Source organism: Gymnoscopelus braueri (assembly GCF_963280865.1).
Source record: "Gymnoscopelus braueri genome assembly, chromosome: 7".
Classification (NCBI taxonomy): Eukaryota; Metazoa; Chordata; class Actinopteri; order Myctophiformes; family Myctophidae; genus Gymnoscopelus; species Gymnoscopelus braueri.
In genome coordinates this window covers 52,596,077-52,616,784 of record NC_137608.1, presented here as the reverse complement: position 1 = coordinate 52,616,784, position 20,708 = coordinate 52,596,077, and the positions used below count along the sequence as shown (strand labels likewise).

The window sequence follows — 20,708 nt, the reverse complement described above, 5'->3', positions numbered from 1 at the left end:
CCATGAATTCAAGGTTTCATGGGGTGTGTAATTGATAGAAAATAAGTCATTTTTTGGGGGTGAACTACTCCTTTAACCCTGGCATCCCTATTTTGGGCTATTTTCTGTCTGACACGCTGACAGTCTGTTTGATCTAATACCATACCGTCCACTGGGTCAGTGTTCCACTTTGTTAAACTTTGATTCATCATTAAGTTCAAATATGAAGCATGCACATCGGCACCACTCAGTTCAGTGGTTGAAAGTAACTAAGTACATTTACTCAAGTACTGTACTTAAGTACAATTTTGAGGTATTTGTACTTTACTTGAGTATTTCCAATTTCCAATACTTTTACTTCTACTCCACTACATCTCAGAGGCAAATATTGTACTTTTACTCCACTACATTTATTTGAAAACTTTAGTTACTTTTCAGATATAAATTATGATATTATAAAACATACATTAACCACTTTAACCCTATTTTATACCTAGGCTATTTGAAAATAGCCGGTCTACAAGCTCACAACGCGTCGCATCGCGACGCGTTGTGAGCTTGTAGATCTGCTATTTTCAAATATTTAGTACTTTTACTTTTGGTAAATACATTTTGATGCCAATACTTTTGTACTTTTACTCAAGTAAATTTTTAATTCTGGACTTTTACTTGTAACAGAGTATTTTTATATTGCAGTATTGGTACTTTTACTTAAGTAAAGAATTTGAGTACTTTTTCCACCACTGCATCAGTTCTGAATAGCCATAGCTTTTTTATTTGTTCAGTGGGACTGTGTGGGGGTGTGTGTGTGGTCACGGCCCCACCACACAGTATCTCTGGCCAGCCTGCATTCAGATCTTTAAATAGGAAAAGCTATTTTGATGCGATGAAGCTTTAACACAGGCTCTGGCAACATTGTGCAGCATGCTGCAAGAGCCTGTGGTGGAAAAACATACACATTTTCTTTACTTTAAGTAAAAGTATCAATACTGCCATGTAGAAATACTCTGTTATAAGTAGAAGTCCGGAATTCAAAATGTACTTGAGTAAAAGTACAAAAGTATTGGTATTGGTATAAAAGTACTCATTATGCAGAATGTCCCATTTCACAAGTTTTCAAATGTATAAAATGTATAAAAAATCCTTTGAAAATAGCAGATCTACAAGCTCTGCGACGCATTGTAAGCTTGTAGATCGGCTAATTTCAAATAGCCGAAATGTACATAGGGCTGAAGAAGTGGATATGTATGTTTTGTAATAATAATCTAAATCAAAGTAACTAGTAACTAAAGTTTTCAAATAATTGTAGTGGAGTGAAAGCATAATATTTGAGATGTAGTGGAGTAGAAGTAAAAGTACAGAAAATTGGAAATACTCCAGTAAAGTGAAAATACCTCAAAATTATAGTACAGTAATCTCCTTCCGAGTACTTAAGTACAGTACTTGAGTAAATGTACTTAAATGTTACTTTACACCACTGGCAAGAGCAATCATTAGTGTGATTTGTGGGCCAGCAACACTTGTGTGTGTGTGTGTGTGTGTGTGTGTGTGTGTGTGTGTGTGTGTGGGGAGGGGGGGTTGAAAGTGAGGCACAGCCTCCTGAGACTAAAATACACCTGTTTCTGTTTCACTCATTCTGATCTGACTGACCACCATGGCCGTTCAGCCGGACCACTTGTAGAAATGAACTAAAACTCTGGACACAAAACAAGGTTCATTTAATAGACGGAATAGATTTCTGTTTCTTTGATTTTGGGACGTAGATAAAACGGCAGTACTGACGTCTCCCTGCAGCCAGAGAGGAAGAAGAAGAAGACAGAAGAACCACCATGTCCTCCTACACCTCCAAGCTCCCTGCCTCCTGGAACGACAGACCGCCTCCTCGCAAAGTGGAGATCGACCTGAGCTCTCCTGGCCTGGCCGTGGTGGAGCTGGAGAGGCTGCTCTTCACCGGGAGAGCCATCGTCAGCCACGCTGACGAAGTCTGGCCCCGACTTTACATTGGAGACCAGTAAGTAAAGAGGTCTGGTCCAGACTTTACATTGGAGACCAGTAAGTAAAGAGGTCTGGTCCAGACTTTATATTGGAGACCAGTAAGTAAAGAGGTCTGGTCCAGACTTTACATTGGAGACCAGTAAGTAAAGAAGTCTGGTCCAGACTTTACATTGGAGACCAGTAAGTAAAGAGGTCTGGTCCAGACTTTATATTGGAGACCAGTAAGTAAGAAGTCTGGCCCAGACCTTACATTGGAGACCAGTAAGTAAAGAGGTCTGGTCCAGACTTTACATTGGAGACCAGTAAGTAAAGAAGTCTGGCCCAGACTTTATATTGGAGACCAGTAAGTAAAGAAGTCTGGCCCAGACTTTACATTGGAGACCAGTAAGTAAAGAAGTCTGGCCCAGACTTTACATTGGAGACCAGTAAGTAAAGAAGTCTGGCCCAGACTTTACATTGGAGACCAGTAAGTAAAGAAGTCTGGCCCAGACTTTACATTGGAGACCAGTAAGTAAGAAGTCTGGTCCAGACTTTACATTGGAGACCAGTAAAGTGAATCACAGGACTGGTTTAGTTGAGAAAATATACCATTTTAATGGTTAGATATGTGGGTTTTTCAAATATTGCTCTTTTATGTTGTGATAGTGGGTTTTGTTTAAAAGTGCTGTCAAAAGTTAAAGGAATAGTTCACCTCCAAAATGACTTTTTTTTTCTATGGATTAGTCACCCCGTGGAGACTTGATTTTTTTTTTGTTTTTGTCACATTCCTAAGCCAATAATTTGATGACCGGCAGCGATTCCAGTAGGAGACACACAGAGTCTCCTTTGTGTCTCCTACCGGAACCGCTGCCTACCGGTCCGCTGGTCATCAAATTATTGGCTTAGGCTATCCATGAATTCAAGTCTCCTCGGGGTGACTAATCGATAGAAAATGGATGAACTATCCCTTTAAAGCTCTATATTCTGGTGGTAATCATTGCTATAGTGTTTGTTCAGTGAACACTGCTCTCCCCGTCTCTCCAGCGCTTTGGTAAACATTAGTTGGTTCACCGTTTCAATCCTATTCAAGCCCTTTTGTCAGCTTCAGTCTTTATATTATTCCAATCAATACAGCTCAATAGGTCCAATTCCAATCGTGTCTCATTTACTGTATTTGGTTGATCACTTCCAGGGAAGTGTCTCTCCTGATTCCATAAGATTGGTATCCGGACCTGAAAATGTATTTTCTGTTACTGAGCTGGAGAGACTGGGAGACCCCTGTTACTGAGCTAACGAATATAGAGCTATTCAACACTTATTTTAACAAATAAATATCATGTACCTTTAAGTAGGCTCTGTTCAACCAACTGTCCTGTTCATCTGGACCAACTCCAACAGTGTGTAAGAGGATCTGATCATAAATCAGTTTTAGATCCTGGATGTGTAACTGCAGATCTGCTAAGGTGCATTCCACATAGGGAACTTACATAGAAGAATCTCAGCGTTTCCACTGATGCCTATTGATACCTTTCATACATCATCTTTATCTACAGCTGTCAGCAGGCCAGGCAGCTATTAGATCTCACCTCAAGTCCCTGGAAAAGGGCTATTTTCTTAACTGTCAAATGGCTGAAATTGCCTTCTGAATCTCCAGTGAACAGCAGGCTGTAGTAGTAGAGTGTTGTAGGCTAATTGGAGACGCCTGCCACCATATCTTTTCATCAAATAACAGATACTTAGTCAATGGTGGAATGTAACTAAGTATACATTTACTCAAGTATTGTACCTAAGTACAATTCTTTACTTACCTTTTATGCTTATTCTCCACTGCATCTCAGGGTAAATATTAGACTTTTTACTCCACCATTATTTGACAGCGATGATGTGTACTTAATTTTAAGTCTTAACTTCTTCCTACTCCTTTTGGAACATGTTTAAGTGTGAGCAATGATCATATTTTTTTGTTTATTTTGTCTTTTTTTTATAATATATTATGGCATTCATTGCTATTTGTTACTAGTTTTTATTTTATTTTTACCGGCATGTTCAAAATAAATAATGTTGTGTGTTGCAGACACAGTGCAGAGAACCGGGCTGACCTGTCTCAGCATCGTATCACCCACGTCCTGAACGCGGCTCACAGAAAAGACAGAGAGGCGCCCGCCATCTATGGCAGCATGGGCGTCACCTACATGGGCATCGATGCCCGCGACGCCATGGAATACGACATGAGTGGCAACTTCCAGATGGCCTCAGACTTCATTCACAGAGCTCTCAGTGGAGGAGGTGAGACACCGTCACAATCATCTTTATTATGTCAACATAGCAGGTTTACACTCAGCTGTAAAGAAGTGGTGACATTTGTTTTGGTGCAACAAGTTCCATAGTTTTTGTTGTTTTCACAAGATCTCCTGATTGGATGAAATTTGCATCCCACCTGATAATGTATGTTCTGTTTACTAAATAGTTGGAGAAACAGGGAGACGCCTGTTATTGAACAAACACTAAAATTACATCACATTACATTACAGTCATTTAGCAGACGCTTTTATCCAAAGCGACTTACAATAAGTGCATTCAACAGGTAGGGAACTAAACTACTAATCACCAGAAGCCTTAAGTGCATTCTCTTCTAAAACAAGCAACTAAGAGTATACCTAGCCTGGGAAGCAAAGCTTTTCGGGTCTATGATCCGGTCGGGAGCGGAAGTAGCCCTACGTCACCAGGCGCGTCATCCGCGTCATCAGGCGACCGGATCGGCCAAATCCGGAAAGACGTCACCCCAAAATAGGTCCGTCCTAATAAAATCCTTGATGCGGCGTAGTTTAGCTTATTTTTTAAATATAAATGTGAGTGTACTTTCCAGAGACTATTTAGCGTCTGTATTATCCCACAGGGAAATTCTATTCAATTTAACCAAAACAAAGCGGCACCGCAAAACCGGATCGGCACAATCCGGAAAGATAATTATTATTATTATTTTATTTTTTTCAGTAGGCGTGGCCTAGACCAGGATCACACAGGTCTTTAGTAACGCATACCAGGCTTTCCTCCGAGGTGGAAAGACTGGTGACGCGAGGTTAGAGTATACCTAGCACTAAAGTAAAAGTGCAATATATCAGCTACATACTGTCTTAAACAGATGAGACAAAGTAGGAAAATCAAATGAGCATGAGCTAAAACAAATAAGTGTATCGAATAAACAAGATCCAATAAGACAAGAGCTCATACAACTAATTGACAACAAGTAGGCCAGGCAAAGAGGAAGGGTAGTGTTTCCTGAAGAGGTTATCAACGATAAGATCAACCTGTATCGTTCTCACCAGGGAAACGTACTCATCATTAACATGGCCGCTTACAGCAGTCACACACAAAAAAACAAAAGAAACAAAAAAAACTAAACAGAACAGATAAGAGTGTAGTAGCAGGTAAGACAGATTGGAGTCACGTTAGTCATCATACGATGTTCACACACCCAGCTCTCTCAGGAGGCACAGTAAAGGGCCGCGGAACGGCGGTTGGGAAACGCTGGTATAGAGGCATGGGGGACTCCAGTCAACTATAGGATTGATTGATTGATTGATTGAAGTCTTTATTGATCATGAAATAAAATCATATGTCACATACATACATCTGACCCACCGTAATCAACAGGACAACGCAATAGAGCTTACAGCTCGTTTCCATTGCGGTTTTAAGTGGTTAAAATGCACAGCTGAATGCTGTTCAGTTTGACAGTGTAATGTGAGCTATTAGACTCTGCTCTTTTAGACATTTCTTGAAATAGTGCTTAAGTCATTAAACTGTTCCTCAGTTTGCTGGGGAACCCCTTGAACCCCCCTGAAGGACCACATGGGGGTCTCCCCGGACCACACTTTGAGAACGTGTGTGTGTGTGTGTGTGTGTGTGTGTGTGTGTGTGTGTGTGTGTGTGTGTGTGTGTGTGTGTGTGTGTGTGTGTGTGTGTGTGTGTGTGTGTGTGTGTGTGTGTGTGTGTGTGTGTGTGTGTGTGTGTGTGTGTGTGTGTGTGTGGTGTGTGTGTGTGTGTTCGTTCTGCAGGCAGAGTCCTGGTGCACTGCCATGTAGGAGTGAGTCGCTCTGCCACGCTGGTGTTGGCCTATCTGATGCTGAGACAGAACCTGGGCCTGGTGGAGGCCATCTGCGCCGTCAAAGACAACCGGGGGGTCATCCCCAACCGAGGCTTCCTCCGCCAGCTCTGTGCTCTGGACGCACAGCTGTTTGGTGGAAAGTATAACTAAGTACATTTACTTAAAGGAGAAATCCGGACATTTTAAGTGTTATCTTTGATGTGTCGTTACTGAGTCTCATGATACTCAAACATGCACTGAAAGTCCCTGAGAAGCTATCGCTAATGCCGAACGAGCTAACGTTGTTTGCTTATTTCTCTGCCTGGCAACACCGAGTTGCCAGGTTCTGGGAGAGAAACAAGCAACCAGCGTTAGCTCGTTCGGCATTAGCATTAGCCTCTCAGGAACCTTCAGTGCATGTTTGAGTATCATGAGACTCTACAATGAGTAGTAGTAGAGAAAAAAATAACTTTGCATCGGTTATAATAGACGAATTTCCCTTAGCCACGCGCTCCCATTATGACAACGGAGGGGGTCGAAAAAATTACGACAGGGGAATCGCTGGAAAAAATCAACGCCACTTTCTACGTCGGTAGGTGAGTAACGACACATCAAAGATAACACTTAAAATGTCCGGATTTCTCCTTTAAGTACTGTACTAAGGGATAGCTCACCCCCAAAATTATTTTCTATAGATTAGTGAGACTTGAATTCATGGATATATTTAAGTTTTTCTCTCATTCCTAAGCCAGTAATATGATGACCAGCGGACCAGTAGGCAGCGGTTCCGGTAGGAGACACAAAGGAGACTCTTTTGGTCCTACCGGAACCGCTGCCGGTCATCAAATTATTGTCTTAGGAATGAGACAAAAACAAAAACATATCCATGAATTCAAGTCTCCATGGGGTGACTAATCCATAGAAAATAAGTCATTTTGGGGTGAACTATCCCTTTAACACCCCTCCCCCTTCTCTCTTCTGGATAAGACTGAGTAATTGGGGAAACGGTGGATATGATTTCTTATCTATGGAGTGATTACCATACCGTGTAAACATATCTAGGTGCTTGTGTCATTGTATGTGCTATATTATGAGTATTATGGCATGGTTTACATGGATGTTATATTACACGGAACACTACTGATGCTTTAGTTCCCCTTTTTTGTTTGTCTGCGTTTTGTGTTGTCTGTGAAAAAATGAAACATCTATAAAAAAAAAACACTTTTTATATCCTGTGTTCTTCTATTACATACACTGTGGGGATGGACGACTGATTTATAATCTGTGTACATAAAACTGCTGACTAAAACTTTGTCGAAAACTAAATAAAAACTAAGCTAAGATGACTAAATTTATTGACAATTTCGTCAACAAATAAAAACTAGACTAAATGTTAGGGAGAGACTAGTGGAGAAGAGATCCAGTAGAACAAGGTTCAAGGTTCAAGGAACTAAAAGACAAGCAAATCTTATGTTTGGTTGCGCTCGGGTGTCGCGCTCTGGTAGCCTGGTTCCAGACAAATCTGCCTTTGCAAAATTGCATCGCACTTTAGCCCTCGGCAGATTAGGTCTGGCCCCCCTCAATAGAGATTTCATTTCTCTCCCTCCGAAGTCGTGAGGGACCAATCAGAGCCCAGTATCCAAATGTGGGCGGGCTTATCACCTTATTTGGAGCAATACAAGGAAGCACTGCTCTGATTGGTTCGTACAAGGAAGCACTGCTCTGATTGGTTTAGGTCTAACCAATAGAGTCCGTTTGGATCTTTTTGTAACCGCCCCTTGGAAAAAAATCTATCGTTGATAGGGACCAGACTAATATCCACGCAGTGTGTCGTGTGATATCGTCTGGCCACGCGAGGCTAGCGCTCTGGAAATAGCAGATCTACAAGCTCACAACGCGTCGCGCTGCAACGCGTTCTGAGCTTGTAGATCGGCTATTTTCAGCATGGAACCAAGCGTAAAATCAGCCATTACGACGCCATCAAGGCACCGCCAAAACACATTTTAGTCGACTAAATCAACTGTAGATTTAGTCGACTATAATCATATGATATTTAGTCGACTAAAACTAGACTAAAACTAAAACCTTTCAGATGACTAAAATATGACTAAAACTAAATGGAATTTTATTCAAAAGACTATGACTAAAGCTAAATATTAAATTCCTGTCAAAATCAACACAGCCTGTCTGTGTGTACATCTATTACATACACAACAGGTGTGTGTAGTCACACCCAGCTGACTCAGGCCAGGTGTGAGTGACATCATCCTACATACACTATTGTTGTCAAGTCTGCAAGTACTGTAGTTGTTGGCGTTCTCTGGGTATGGACTCGTTTCTCTACATTTTCCAATACTACATAATATGTGATTGTCTTTTTTTTTCTATCTAAAAAATGTATATGTATCTGTAATGTTACTGTATCTTTAATATATTTATTCAACGTATGCTGTAGTCCCTTTCAAAGTCTTTAACAGCGTACAGGGCACACATTTCAGTCTGCAAACTCAGTGACTGTCTGGCTGATAAGGCTTTGATATTCAGTGTGGTTGTTTGTTACAGTACATCGTCATCAGGTCAGGCAGACAGGCAGACAGGCAGGCAGACAGGCAGGCAGGCAGGCAGGCAGACAGGCAGACAGACAGACAGACAGACAGACAGACAGCCTGAGGCAGGCAGGCAGACAGGCAGACATCTGATGCTCTGGTAGTGAAATATCATCGTGTCCCCTGTAGCTGAACCTGTGTGAACATGCAGCAATGTAATAATAGACGCTGCTGGGATGCCACACATGCTGGCTAATATAAGCATTACTCTATCATTCATTGTCTCCGCCAGGCCGAAGGCGTGGCCCAGACTACAGTATGTTTTGCACCCATTCGGTCCGTCCGTGTGTCCGTCCGTCTGTGAGCAGCTAATCTCCGGCACCGTTGCCCCGATCGAAGGGAAACTGTGCGCACACACTCCAGAGAAAATCTGACCCAAATGTTTCAGATCGGACGGTTATAGCGCCACCAGGACACAGATTTTTGCAAAACACATTTGTTTATTTTACTCCTACAGATTTTGTCCAAACATCGCGCAAATCGGTTCACATTATCTATAGTCATGAGTCCAAGACGGATCTGTCCAATTTTTCATATTCCATCCTGATTGGCTAAGATCGACTTCCAAAGTTTGCAGGATTGGTCCGTTTTGAACAAAATGCCTCAAATCCTAAATGCAGCGTGCGATTGCCGTGAAACTTTGCGCACACATTCCCACTAGGCCCAGGAAGAAATGCCAGCAGATTTTATTTTTCAAATCAGCCTCATGGTGGCGCTATAACAGGGCGATTTGCGTTTTCACCTATAACTGCACCGATGCACCTAGAGGCCAAGGAAAAACCTTTTTCACATCGGCCTATTATAGCGCCACCAGCAGGCCGATCTTTGCAAAACACAGTATCTCTATGGTCATGTGATAAAGACGGATCTGTCAGATTTTGGCGAATTCCGAACATTGCTGGCCCACAATAACCTACCTAACCTGGTGGAGAGCTGTGCTCCGAGGAGAACTTTTTCTAGTTGTGATGTAAATGTGGTTGTTTATTCAGGAAGAGACAGTAGGCGGCGTATACCTTTGATTAAACAAGCAAGGAAGGAGAAAAGTGACCTATAACCCCTGACACCATCACCTGGCTATGCAAGACTAAATAATAGAGCTGGGCGATATGACTTCAAATCAATACCACGATTACTTCAAACTTTTGTCTCTATTATGATTAATGGGGGAAAAAAGTAATGTGTCACAGATTTACACAACGTGTCACGATGCAACGGGTTGTGAGTGTGGCTATTTTCACGCCACCATTGTATAACTTAGGTATAATACAGGGCTTAAGTGGTTAATCAGATTAATACATTTAGTTGATTATAAAACATCTATTGGAATGTTGTGTCGATTCATTGAATTTGATGTGAGAAATAAAAAAAATATGATTGATTATTCGATTAACCTGCATGTGCAAGATTAACTCAGCTAGAGGTTCTACATTTACATCCAGATTAAAACACTCTTGTAGAAGTATTTTATAATGTTTAGAACATTTATGTATATGATATACTGTAGAGACTACAGATATGTTTAAGAGTATGGCTATTCCAGTAGCATTTTCAGCCATGATTCCATGCATGATAGCTTAACAGTAATCATTACACAGAATAAATAGAGAGGCTGGGCAAATATTGTAGGAGAAGTACATATTGGCAAATAAACATGTCAAAGTGCAGTGGATCTGATCAGTTGTTAAAAGAGGAGTTGTCTGTCTCTCAGCAGTCTGTGGTGAGGTGTCTTCACATTAAGAAGGTGAGTAATGTACAGTACTACTGTACTTCATATTAAGTCATCAGGCCAACTTATAATTTATTGCTTACCGGAAATAATTGACTTTTTTAATTAAATCCCATTTACTTGAAAATCTGTCATTTTCTTTGAATGTCACTGCCATGTAATTTACCTGTTTCAGCTTTGCCTTTTATGATACTTGGTTATTGAGGTCTTGGCCAGCATTGACATTGGGTTTTTGAATTTAACCCATTAAGACCGGGAACGCGTCTGTGTCATTTTAAGTTTTCTTCGGCTATTCAAAAATAGCAGATACTGCTATATACTGCTATATACTGGTATATACTGCTATCTTTGCTATTTTTGAAAAAAATCGTGAAAATGTGTGCAAATCTTTGAATATATATAATTTTTTTGGGGTCCTTGACATGAAAAAAGTTTGAGAACCACTGATATTATAACAACATGAGTAAAAAAAAAAAAAAACTTTTAGGATTTTGAAGACATTTGTAGAATCCCCCTGAAGCAAAGATTCGAGTTAAAAATGTCGGCCAGGTAGGACTAAAAATGTTATAAAAAAACATGTATTCAAAGATTTGCACAAATTTTCAAGTTAAAAAAATAAATAAATGCAGATCTACAAGCTCGTAGCGTTGCACTCGGTACTGCGCTATGAGCTTGTATATCTGCTATTTTTGAATAGTCCAAAGTGTAAAATATTGGTTATTGCTAAAATCTAAAATGACACAGTATGTGTTCCCTGATTGAATGGTTAAGATATGTAACTTCTGAATGGCCCAATGGAAACATGATGTTATTTGCAGGCGCTATACTTCATATTTGATTTGGGAACCACATTGGTTCTTCTCAGCCTTGTCTGTATCATCAGGACCCATTTGAAAATCTCTAAAGGTTTGGCGGTCCACACATCTGACCACTTAACACAGCAGCTATCAAGTGGCTGTGTTCATTTTCAGAGCATTTTTATGATCAATCGATCGGTTGTGTTCTGGCTTGGAGCAGTGGAACTATTGTATAACTTTAAGTTCATATTTATCACTGACACAATGACTACTCACTTTACAAGGTTTTAAAGAAAAAAAGCACCATGAATATTTTTTTTTACATATTTTGTTTATAATATGAATGTTATATTATCATTTAAGGTAGGGTAAGTGATTTTTTTTAAATAAATGTTAAATAGCTCCTTATTTTGATATTAATCATTGCTATAGAGCAGGGGTCGGCAACCCTTTTGACATGAAGTGCTAAGTTTTCATTTTCTTGATAGTCAGTGTGCCATATCAACATTAAGTTTAATTATGCACCACATCAAAATGTAATAATTCCATCTGGTTTTGATTGTCCATAGGCTATACATAACAACCTTTATTTTCTTATACTTTAGAAACATTTTCTTTCACATCAGGATGTAAAGATCATTAAACTCAGAGCAATAACCCACCTATCTCCCAGACTACTGTTAGGAGTTTGAATGAATGTAGAATTATGTGCAGGATGTCATTTGTATATATAGATGTGAGGAGACTTAATTTAACTGACTAAACTTTTTTTTAATATTTCATTTCAAAAGAAAAAACCTCTCTCTCACACTTATGCCAGTGTGCCAGTGATCATCCTCCCCTGTGCCAACGTTGGCACTGTGCCTAAGGTTGCCTATACCAGTGCTATAGAGTGTTTGTTCAGTAACAGCAGTTTCCCAGTCTCTTCAGCTCAATGAAATTTCAGGTTCGGGATGCCAATTTGAACCAATCAGGAGAGAGAACTCACACAGGATATACAGGTGAAACAAGTGAGATTAGCAGTGATGACACACAGCAATGAGCAGACGCACGATTGGAACTGGAACACTATAAGATTTAAGCTGATAAATGGGTACTCTCTCCTGATTGGCTAAAAATGGCAACCCACCTGAAATTTTTTATTCTGTTTATTAAAGAGTTGGAGAGACAGGGAGACCCCTGTTACTGAACAAACAAGAGTGCTAGAGAGTCTGTATGATTACTATCACCGTGCCTTAACCTTTTAACAAAAACAAAGTATATCACTTGACCCGACCTTTATAATCTTCGTGTTTTGCCAATTTATGTTAATTTGGGGTCCCACTTGCAATATCCTCACGGCCCACCGGGGCCCCCGGCCCACAGCTTCAGAACCCTTGGACTAGTAGGCTACACATCCATGGTGGTTCCAGACAGAGAAGCTCTAGATTGAAAGGTTTGTTTAGTTAACAGTGAGTGAACTATTGACTGATGGGAACCTTCTGAACCTTTGTCTCAGTTCACCATGATGCAAGGAGCCATGTTGGTGTGGATTCTATCAGCGCTGGTGTGTGTGGGTACAGGTCATCACCATGCAGGACATGAAGGTACAGTAACAGAGCTTTTTTTAAAAGATGTATTTTTGCGGCTTTTATGCCTTTGTTCAGCCTGACAGGAAATGATGAGAGAGAAGGGGAGTGACTTGCAGCAATGGCCGTCGGGATCACAAATTTAACAATTTAATTAAGAATGCATGTCCACATTAACCCTGACATCCCTATTTTGGGCCAAATTGTCAGTTTTTGTCTCCGCCAGGCCAATTACAAAAGGCATGGCTGAGACTTTGTTTTTGCCCCTGTCCGTCCGGCGTACAGCCTTATCCCACCCGGTCTCAGTAAGAATTGGCGACTCCCCCTTCTGTGATTCACGTGGAACTGCCTCTCACATGGGCGGACCGCTTTAAATAACTCCCCAAACCCTAGGAATACCATATTGCACTGTGGTGTTACCGTTAAGCATGAACCTCTCAAATCCTTCTCATGACACAGTTATTTTTCATACAATAATTATTTTATATATATTTAGGTTTTAGTAAAGTTTTTGTCGCCCCCAGCAAGGCGGACCACTCGGCCCGTTTGGTGAAAACAGACTACAGCCCAATATTAAGTTAGGAAGTAGTTGGCCAAAAAAAATGTTACAACGTGGGAGGCGTGCCGTTTCTGGCGGACTTGAGCAACAAAAGGCACCGGCAAGCGAGCCATTAGTCGAGCGAGTCGCCGTGCCGAAAGTTGCGAAGTCCGCCAGAACCGACTCAGCGCCTTTCGAGAATAGTAAATTATCGCCCGTCCGTCCGTCTGTCCTTCCGTCCGTCCATGTACAGCTAATCTCCGGCACCATTGGCCCAATCAGCATGAAACTATTCACACACACTCCCTGGATACCAGAGCAGAACCTCTGCCCCAAATGTTTCACCTGCTATAGCGCCACCAATAGGACGATTTTTGCAAAACACATCTTTTCATATTACTCCTACAGATTTAGTCCAAACATCACGCAAATCGGTACACATTATCTCTACAGACATGTGATCAAGACCGATCTGTCCGATTTTTCACATTACATCCTGATTGGCTAAGATTGGTTTCCAAAGTTTGCAGGAGTGGCCCGTTTTGAACAAAACTCCTCAAATCATGAACGCAGCGTCAGCTTGCCGTGAAACTTTGCACTCACATTACCACTAGATCAAGGATGACATGATGCCACCCTATATTTTTTAAATCAGCCTCATGGTGGTGCTATTAAAGGCCGCTTCATGTTTTTACCTATTATTGGACCGATCGGGGTCAAACTTTGCACTCGTACTCCCTAGAGGCCAAGGAAAAACCTCTGCCCTGAATTTTTCACATGGGCCACCACAAGGCCGATTGTTGCACATTTAAAAAAAGAAGATATTAATCGTACAGATTTTGTCCAAACACCAATATCGCAAATCGGTACACATTATCTCTGTAGTCATGTGATCAAGACAGATCTGTCCGATTTCTGATATTCCATCCTGATTGGCTAAAATTGGCATCTAAAGTTTGCAGGAGTGGCTTGTTTTGAACTAAATGCCTCAAAACCTGAAAGCAGCGCCCGATTGCCGTGAAACTTTGCACGCACATAGGCTGAGGAAGAAATGCCACCCTTTTCCCATTGTCCTGTTATAGCGCCACCAGTAGGCTGATTTTTCTAAAACAAGTTTTTGATATTACTCCTACAGATTGTGTCCGAACATCATGCAAATCGGTACACATTATCTCTATAGTCATGTGATCAAGGCGGATCTGTCCGATTTTTCATATTCCATCCTGATTGGCTAAGTTTGACTTCTACTACCTGGCCTGGCGGAAACCTGTGCTCCGAGGAGCACATTTTTCTAGTTATTTTTCTTTAAAAAAAAAAGGTTCTACAAGCTCACAATGCATCATGATGCGAAGTGTTGTGAACTTGTACAGTAAATCAGATATCTTTGCTATTTGTCGTACGAGGAGGAAGTAAAGGGTTTAAGTGGTTAACAAATCTAACTCATCACCTTCAGATAACGCTGCAGACCAGGCTGCAAACAGCCTCTCCATGGTGACATCAGCAAACAAAGGTTTTGCCTTCAACCTGTACAGGCAACTGGCCGCTCAGACGGACAACCAAGGCAAGAACATCTTCTTCTCACCCGCAAGTGTCACCCTGGCCCTGGCGGCCTTGTCTGTAGGGGCCCGGGGCCAAACCCACCAGCAGCTCTTCAGTGGTCTGGGCTTCAACAGCTCCGTACTGACCCAGGCTGACGTGAACCAGGCCTTCCATGGACTTCTGATCACAGCCGACAAGACTTCATCAGAAGACATCAGTGCAGGAACTGCTGCGTTTGTGGACAATAAGTTCAAGCCACGGCCTGAGTTCCTGCAGACCCTGAGTCAGTCCTACATGGCCGATGGGTTCAATGTGGACTTTACCAATCCCACAGAGAGTGCTGCTGCCATCAACAAGTATGTAGGGGACAAGACCCACGGCAAGATAGACCAACTAGTGGAAGACCTGGATCCTGCAACTATCATGTATCTCATTAGTTACATATACTACAAAGGTAAGAAATGTCATCTCTCAGCCGTCATTCAATTCATATACCAGACAGAAATGAAAACAGTTAACTAGTTATTATCAACCTAACCATTGGTAGGGTTAATCTCGAACTACTGTCATTGTCATTGTCATCTCACTACTGTCATTGTTGTTTCTACATTGTTTTCTGTCAAACAGGAAAATGGCAGACTCCATTTGACCCTGCAGACACCAAGGAGGATATGTTTAATGTGGATGCAACAACCCAGGTAACACTACTGTCTTACTGAATGGCTTTTTATTAGTTTGTTTGGTAACCACCAATTAGACCTATTTGTTTTGTTTTGTATTGTATCTTATAGTTCACTATTGTTATGGTTTGATTTTCACTGTTCATTAAGATAATAACCACATAAACAATAGAAATACAGTATGTTTATGTAAATCAGGGAGAAATAGAAGAAAGCAATGGGCAACCATGTTCACACTTGCTTGTGAAATCGTTCGTTCACTGAAATTAATGTTTTTTATTCCCACCACTGCATGACAGTAAGTCATGACGGTGCTTCTATGAACAAACTGTTGTTCTATCAACAAAATACTTCATAAAAACATTGGTGGCCCGTTTAATACGGGGCGCTGCGGCTCCGCTCTGGGTTCTGAATGTTATGTTATACGTACAGTACAGCTAATAAATTGCTGTGAACAGGGGCGAGCAGCAGCAGTGTTTTGCCGGGATTGGCATTGGACCCCAAAAAAAACCTATCATGGGTCGGCCTCTTCTAATAATGATCCACATGGTGATGTTGTTGCAGGTTCCAGTCCAGATGATGAACACGGAGGACTTCTTCGATGTCTACTATGACCAGCAGATCACCACCACTGTCCTCCGTTTACCCTTCAACAACTCCTACTCCATGCTGCTGATGCTGCCTGACGCAGGTCTGACGGAGCTGGAGGAACACATCTGTCCCATGCACTACGCCAAGTGGCTCAAGTGGATGAAGCCAAGGTTTGACATGACACTTCTTTTTTTTAAGATTTATTTTTTTATGCTTTTATTGATAGGATAGGATAGCAGGTTGACAGGAAATGGGGAGAGAGATGGGGAGTGACATGCAGCAAAGGCCGTCGGGAACGGGAGTCGAACCCGCAACACGCTGTCAGGCTGGCATTGCAGCCGAGGGCATGTGTTCCCAAACTTTTCAGCCTCGACCCTCGAAAATAATTGACTCGCGACCCCACCTAACCGTGGAGGTAATTTATGCACATAAACTTGCACGTTTGGTGCACATTTGTAACGTATTAAAATGGTAAATGTACTATTTGAAATAATTTTTAGATTGTATTTCATCCATTCTGTTGAATTTAAATGACCCAAAATAATTTCGCGACCCCACCGGCAGTGTCCCACGACCCCAAGTGGGGTCGCGACTCCAACTTTGGGAACCCCTGGCCTAGGGTGCCTGGACCGTCACGCTACGGCCCAGGCCTGACATGACACTTTTAAATACATCCTGTATGCCCTGTTGTTGCAAAGGTTTTCATAAATGTTCCCTTTTCATTTTTTACACATTTCTTTGAAAATAGCCAATCTGCAAGCTCACAACGTGTCATCATGACGTGTTGTGAACTTGTAGATTTGCTACTGTTGAAGAAAAGTTCACATGCGCAAAATAGGGACGTCAGGTTAAGTGGTTGTTTTTTTAATTAGATTCAAAATTGTGTATATTATACAGTATGTCACTTTAAATTAAAGCTAATAATAATAATACATGACATTCATATAGCACTTTTCACGGTTTCCAATGGTATGTTTATGTTAGAATATTACTTTCTGTGGCAAGTAATGACTTTTTGCATTACTTTCACAAAACACTTTAAAGTCAGAGATGAATCAATGAATTCCAGAATTATCTTATATAACATGATCAGAATATTTTGTCATATATAGTCTTAAGTGTTTTGTATTTCCTTTTCAGGAAGTACAATTTATTTGTTCCCAAGTTTTCCATCAAGACTAAGATGAACCTGAACGCTGTGCTGCGTCAGATGGGAATAACAGACGTGTTTGGTGCTGCAGCTGATCTCAGTGGCATTGCAGACAATGTGGCTGTGTCAGAGGTAAGAGCTTTGGTGTAAAGTAACTAAGTACATTTACTCAAGTACTGTACTTTAGTACAATTTTGAGGTATTTTTTTTACTTGAGTATTTCCAATTTTCTGTACTTTTACTTCTACTCCCCTACATCTCACACATATTGTACTTTAACTCCACAGAAAGTATTTGAAAACTTTAGTTACTAGTTACTTTGTAGATTTTGATTATTATTACAAAACATACATTAACAACTTCAGCCCTATATATATTTTGGCCATTTGAAAATAGCAGATCTACAAGCTCACAATGCGTCGCGATGCGACGCATTGTGAGCTTGTAGATCTGCTATTTTCAAAAGAATTTTTTAAAACTTTCTGCATAATGGGACATTCTGCATAATGAGTACTTTTGCTTTTGGTACTTTAAATAAATTTGTTATGCCAATACTTTTGTACCTTTACTCAACAAAAAATTAAATTCCGGACTTATACTTATGGAGTATTTCTACATTGCAGTATTGATACTTTTACTTTTTCCACCACTGGAGGTAGGAGCTGTCACAGTGGATGAGTGTCTGACTGTCTAGTTGTCCCTTCTTTTATATTAAAGGACACAGACAGTCCATCAGTCCAGCAGCCACCAGGCTCCTCAACCAAGCCCAGTGTTGGCAGATGTACCATAATTATCCTATTTGTACCATAATTTTACCCTCTTTACGATGTACGATCAATAATTTAAAAAAAATCCCAAATATATGATAATTTCGCCCTATCACAAAAAAGTGTGTGAATTTACTAGATTCCTTGTCTGCTGCTTCATGATCCGGTTTGGCTTTTCAAAATAAGTCAGTAAATCAATAAATGACCCTAGATCTGTACTTAGAGGCATTAAAAACACAGGTCGTGTCTCTTTCTAGTCCAGTTTCAGGCCTTTATTTGTGTAAAGGTCCAGGAAGTTGTCTGATTCCACGCAGCATAATATGTGATGCGTTTTTGTCACGTACGGAATCTCAAACAAGGTTGTTTCTTGCAATAAATATGCATTTTTTTTGTGAAATGACATATTTCCACATGTGATTCCTCTTTGTTTTGGCTGTTATAGTTTTCTTTTAAATAGGATAATTTCAAGCCTCCGGTACGATAATTGAACATTTCCCATCTGGCAACACTGACCAAGCCTGACCCCCATATGTTGTGTTCTATTCCTGGATTACTGACTCATGTTTCACTCTGTCACATTCACACATGGACTACTGGCATGTACACTGCAGCATCACTGGTTCTCACACATTTTCATGTCAGGGACCCCCAGGTCTTTAAAAGGATCCCTTGATAATAAGCCAAATATGCATTAATACATTATAATTGCCCTCTATAACAAAAATAAAACATTTAAAACACCTTAAATATTTTATTTATTTTATAGATAGTTCAAAATATAATGTAATAAGGCATATTTGGCTTATTAGCCAGTGATCCTTTTAACTCTTAGTTATGGGGCTACCGTAGCCTTAGCCTAATGCATATACCATGAAACTGGTGGTCCTTGACATGAAGAAGTGTGAGAATCACTGATCTATAATCATTGTTTATGTGCAGGTCGTGCACCAAGCCACGCTGGATGTAGACGAGACTGGAGCCACTGCGTCTGGAGCTACAGGCGTCGGCATCACGCCGCTGTCCTTCCACCGAGTCCCTGAACTGAAGTTCAATCGTCCCTTCATGGTTCTCATCGCCGACTCTGACAACATTCTGTTCACGGGAAAGATCGTCAATCCAACCCAGTGAGCCATAGTCGGCTATAGACGTCCATCTAAAACCGGGTCTAAAATTGATCGTTTTTTCAACGGCTAGGCTTAGCTTAGACGTTAATTAGCAGTTTTTTAAGCGTCTATATAGGCTGTCTATATATAGCTGTTGAAATGACGTTGTTTCAACGTCTATGCTAAGCCTAGTCGTTAAAAAAACGTTCACTTTTAGACCAGTTATAACCCGGTTTTAGCCTAGTCGTTTAGACATAGTATATTATGATTTTAGTCTAAAATTTTGTCTAATTTAGTCTAAAATATGATTTTAGATGGAAAAATGCTCAGTGGGAAACATCTGATGTGACAAATTGTCTGTTCACATTCAAGCACAGATGTTGACTGTCAACATAATAAATCCTCTCAAAACCTGTTTCTTGTGGATCCTTCATTTTATAATCCTGACATCTGTATTGTTTATACTTGGTGCTTGGCTTGCATGCTGAGTAGTTTTAAATGTGAAGTCAAGTGCAGACCGGGGATAAAATATAGGTTTCTAATTATTCACTAACTGAAATTAATCTAAGATCAAAAATGAATGCAGGCAGGGTTGGGAAGTAACGGATTACATGTAACGCTGTTACGTAATCAGAGTAAAGAAAAACGGTAACGGTAACGTCTTACAGTAGGCTGCATTTTAAAATGTGTAATCTGGATTACAGTAACGGGGGTGTTGTAACGGGAGTTACAGGCGGATTACATTCTCCCCTTCCCCTCATCAATTTACAAATAAGTTACAAAATTATTATAACACCAAACAACCACCCGCAAGAGTGCACACTCCGCACAGGCTGCAATGGATTCGTGGAGACCGCCAGGGCGCACAGCGCACCTCTGTCAATACAGTAATGGTAGACACCAGTTCTCTGGTTGAGATTCAACATCAAGTGAAACGCTGCACATAACCAGTGGTAGGTTTGATTTCAAACCTACATTCCAGCTTAAAATGTGAGGAAGCCTTCAACCTGTTGCACTGCTGCGCACAACAGGGCAGATCTCCGCCAGGCCAGGGTGACCTACCCAGGCCCATGAAATTCATACGCCGTCCTAGTAGCCAATTAGAATGAAATCTGCTCAAACTGACTCATACACTGATACAGAACCATATATAGGCTAAATATTGTCACTGTCGGTTGGGGAAACTGTTCATTTTTTAACTATATTATTTTAAAACAATTTAAAATGGTGAAAAAAGCCAATCTTCAAGCTATAATTATGAATAATTAAGAAATACTATATTTTAAATAGTGAGAAATACAAAAAATAGGGGAAAATACATACAAATCTCTAATCTGTGATTCTAATGTGATTAATGTGAGCCCTACAGTCAGTGAAGTCCAGGGCTGAATGTGACAGATATTGAGACCAATAGGCTATAACTTTGTACAAATATTGGTCATTTCCCAATACATACTTTTATGAAATAAATGGGTTATATTTCACAGATAGTTACACTATTCTTGTACTATATTAAAATGAATTCTTTGTGAAAGCACAGTGAAACCCCCATGATTATCAACCATCAGGGGATCCATCATACTGGAGATAAATATTCTGTGAC

At 40.6% G+C, this 20,708-nt stretch overlaps 2 protein-coding genes across 2 annotated transcripts; both read left to right on the top strand.

Annotated features, from left to right (window-relative positions):
* The first annotated feature begins 1,498 nt into the window (after window positions 1-1,498).
* On the top strand, window positions 1,499-6,219 carry LOC308088719 (dual specificity protein phosphatase 26-like). Its single transcript, XM_080433278.1, has 3 exons — window positions 1,499-1,990; window positions 4,028-4,239; window positions 6,012-6,219. The coding sequence occupies exons 1-3, from the start codon at window positions 1,809-1,811 to the stop codon at window positions 6,209-6,211; spliced, it is 594 nt and encodes a 197-aa protein (XP_080289404.1). The 5' UTR covers window positions 1,499-1,808; the 3' UTR covers window positions 6,212-6,219.
* A 6,454-nt stretch (window positions 6,220-12,673) lies between these two features.
* On the top strand, window positions 12,674-19,361 carry LOC308089136 (alpha-1-antitrypsin-like protein GS55-MS; the record flags this gene model as incomplete). The annotated part of the gene is made up of 6 exons (XM_080433705.1): window positions 12,674-12,755; window positions 14,729-15,268; window positions 15,442-15,512; window positions 16,059-16,255; window positions 17,226-17,367; window positions 18,942-19,361. 6 exons carry the CDS (start codon window positions 12,674-12,676, stop codon window positions 19,128-19,130), a joined length of 1,221 nt encoding a protein of 406 aa, XP_080289831.1. The 3' UTR covers window positions 19,131-19,361.
* Between the last annotated feature and the right edge of the window lie 1,347 nt (window positions 19,362-20,708).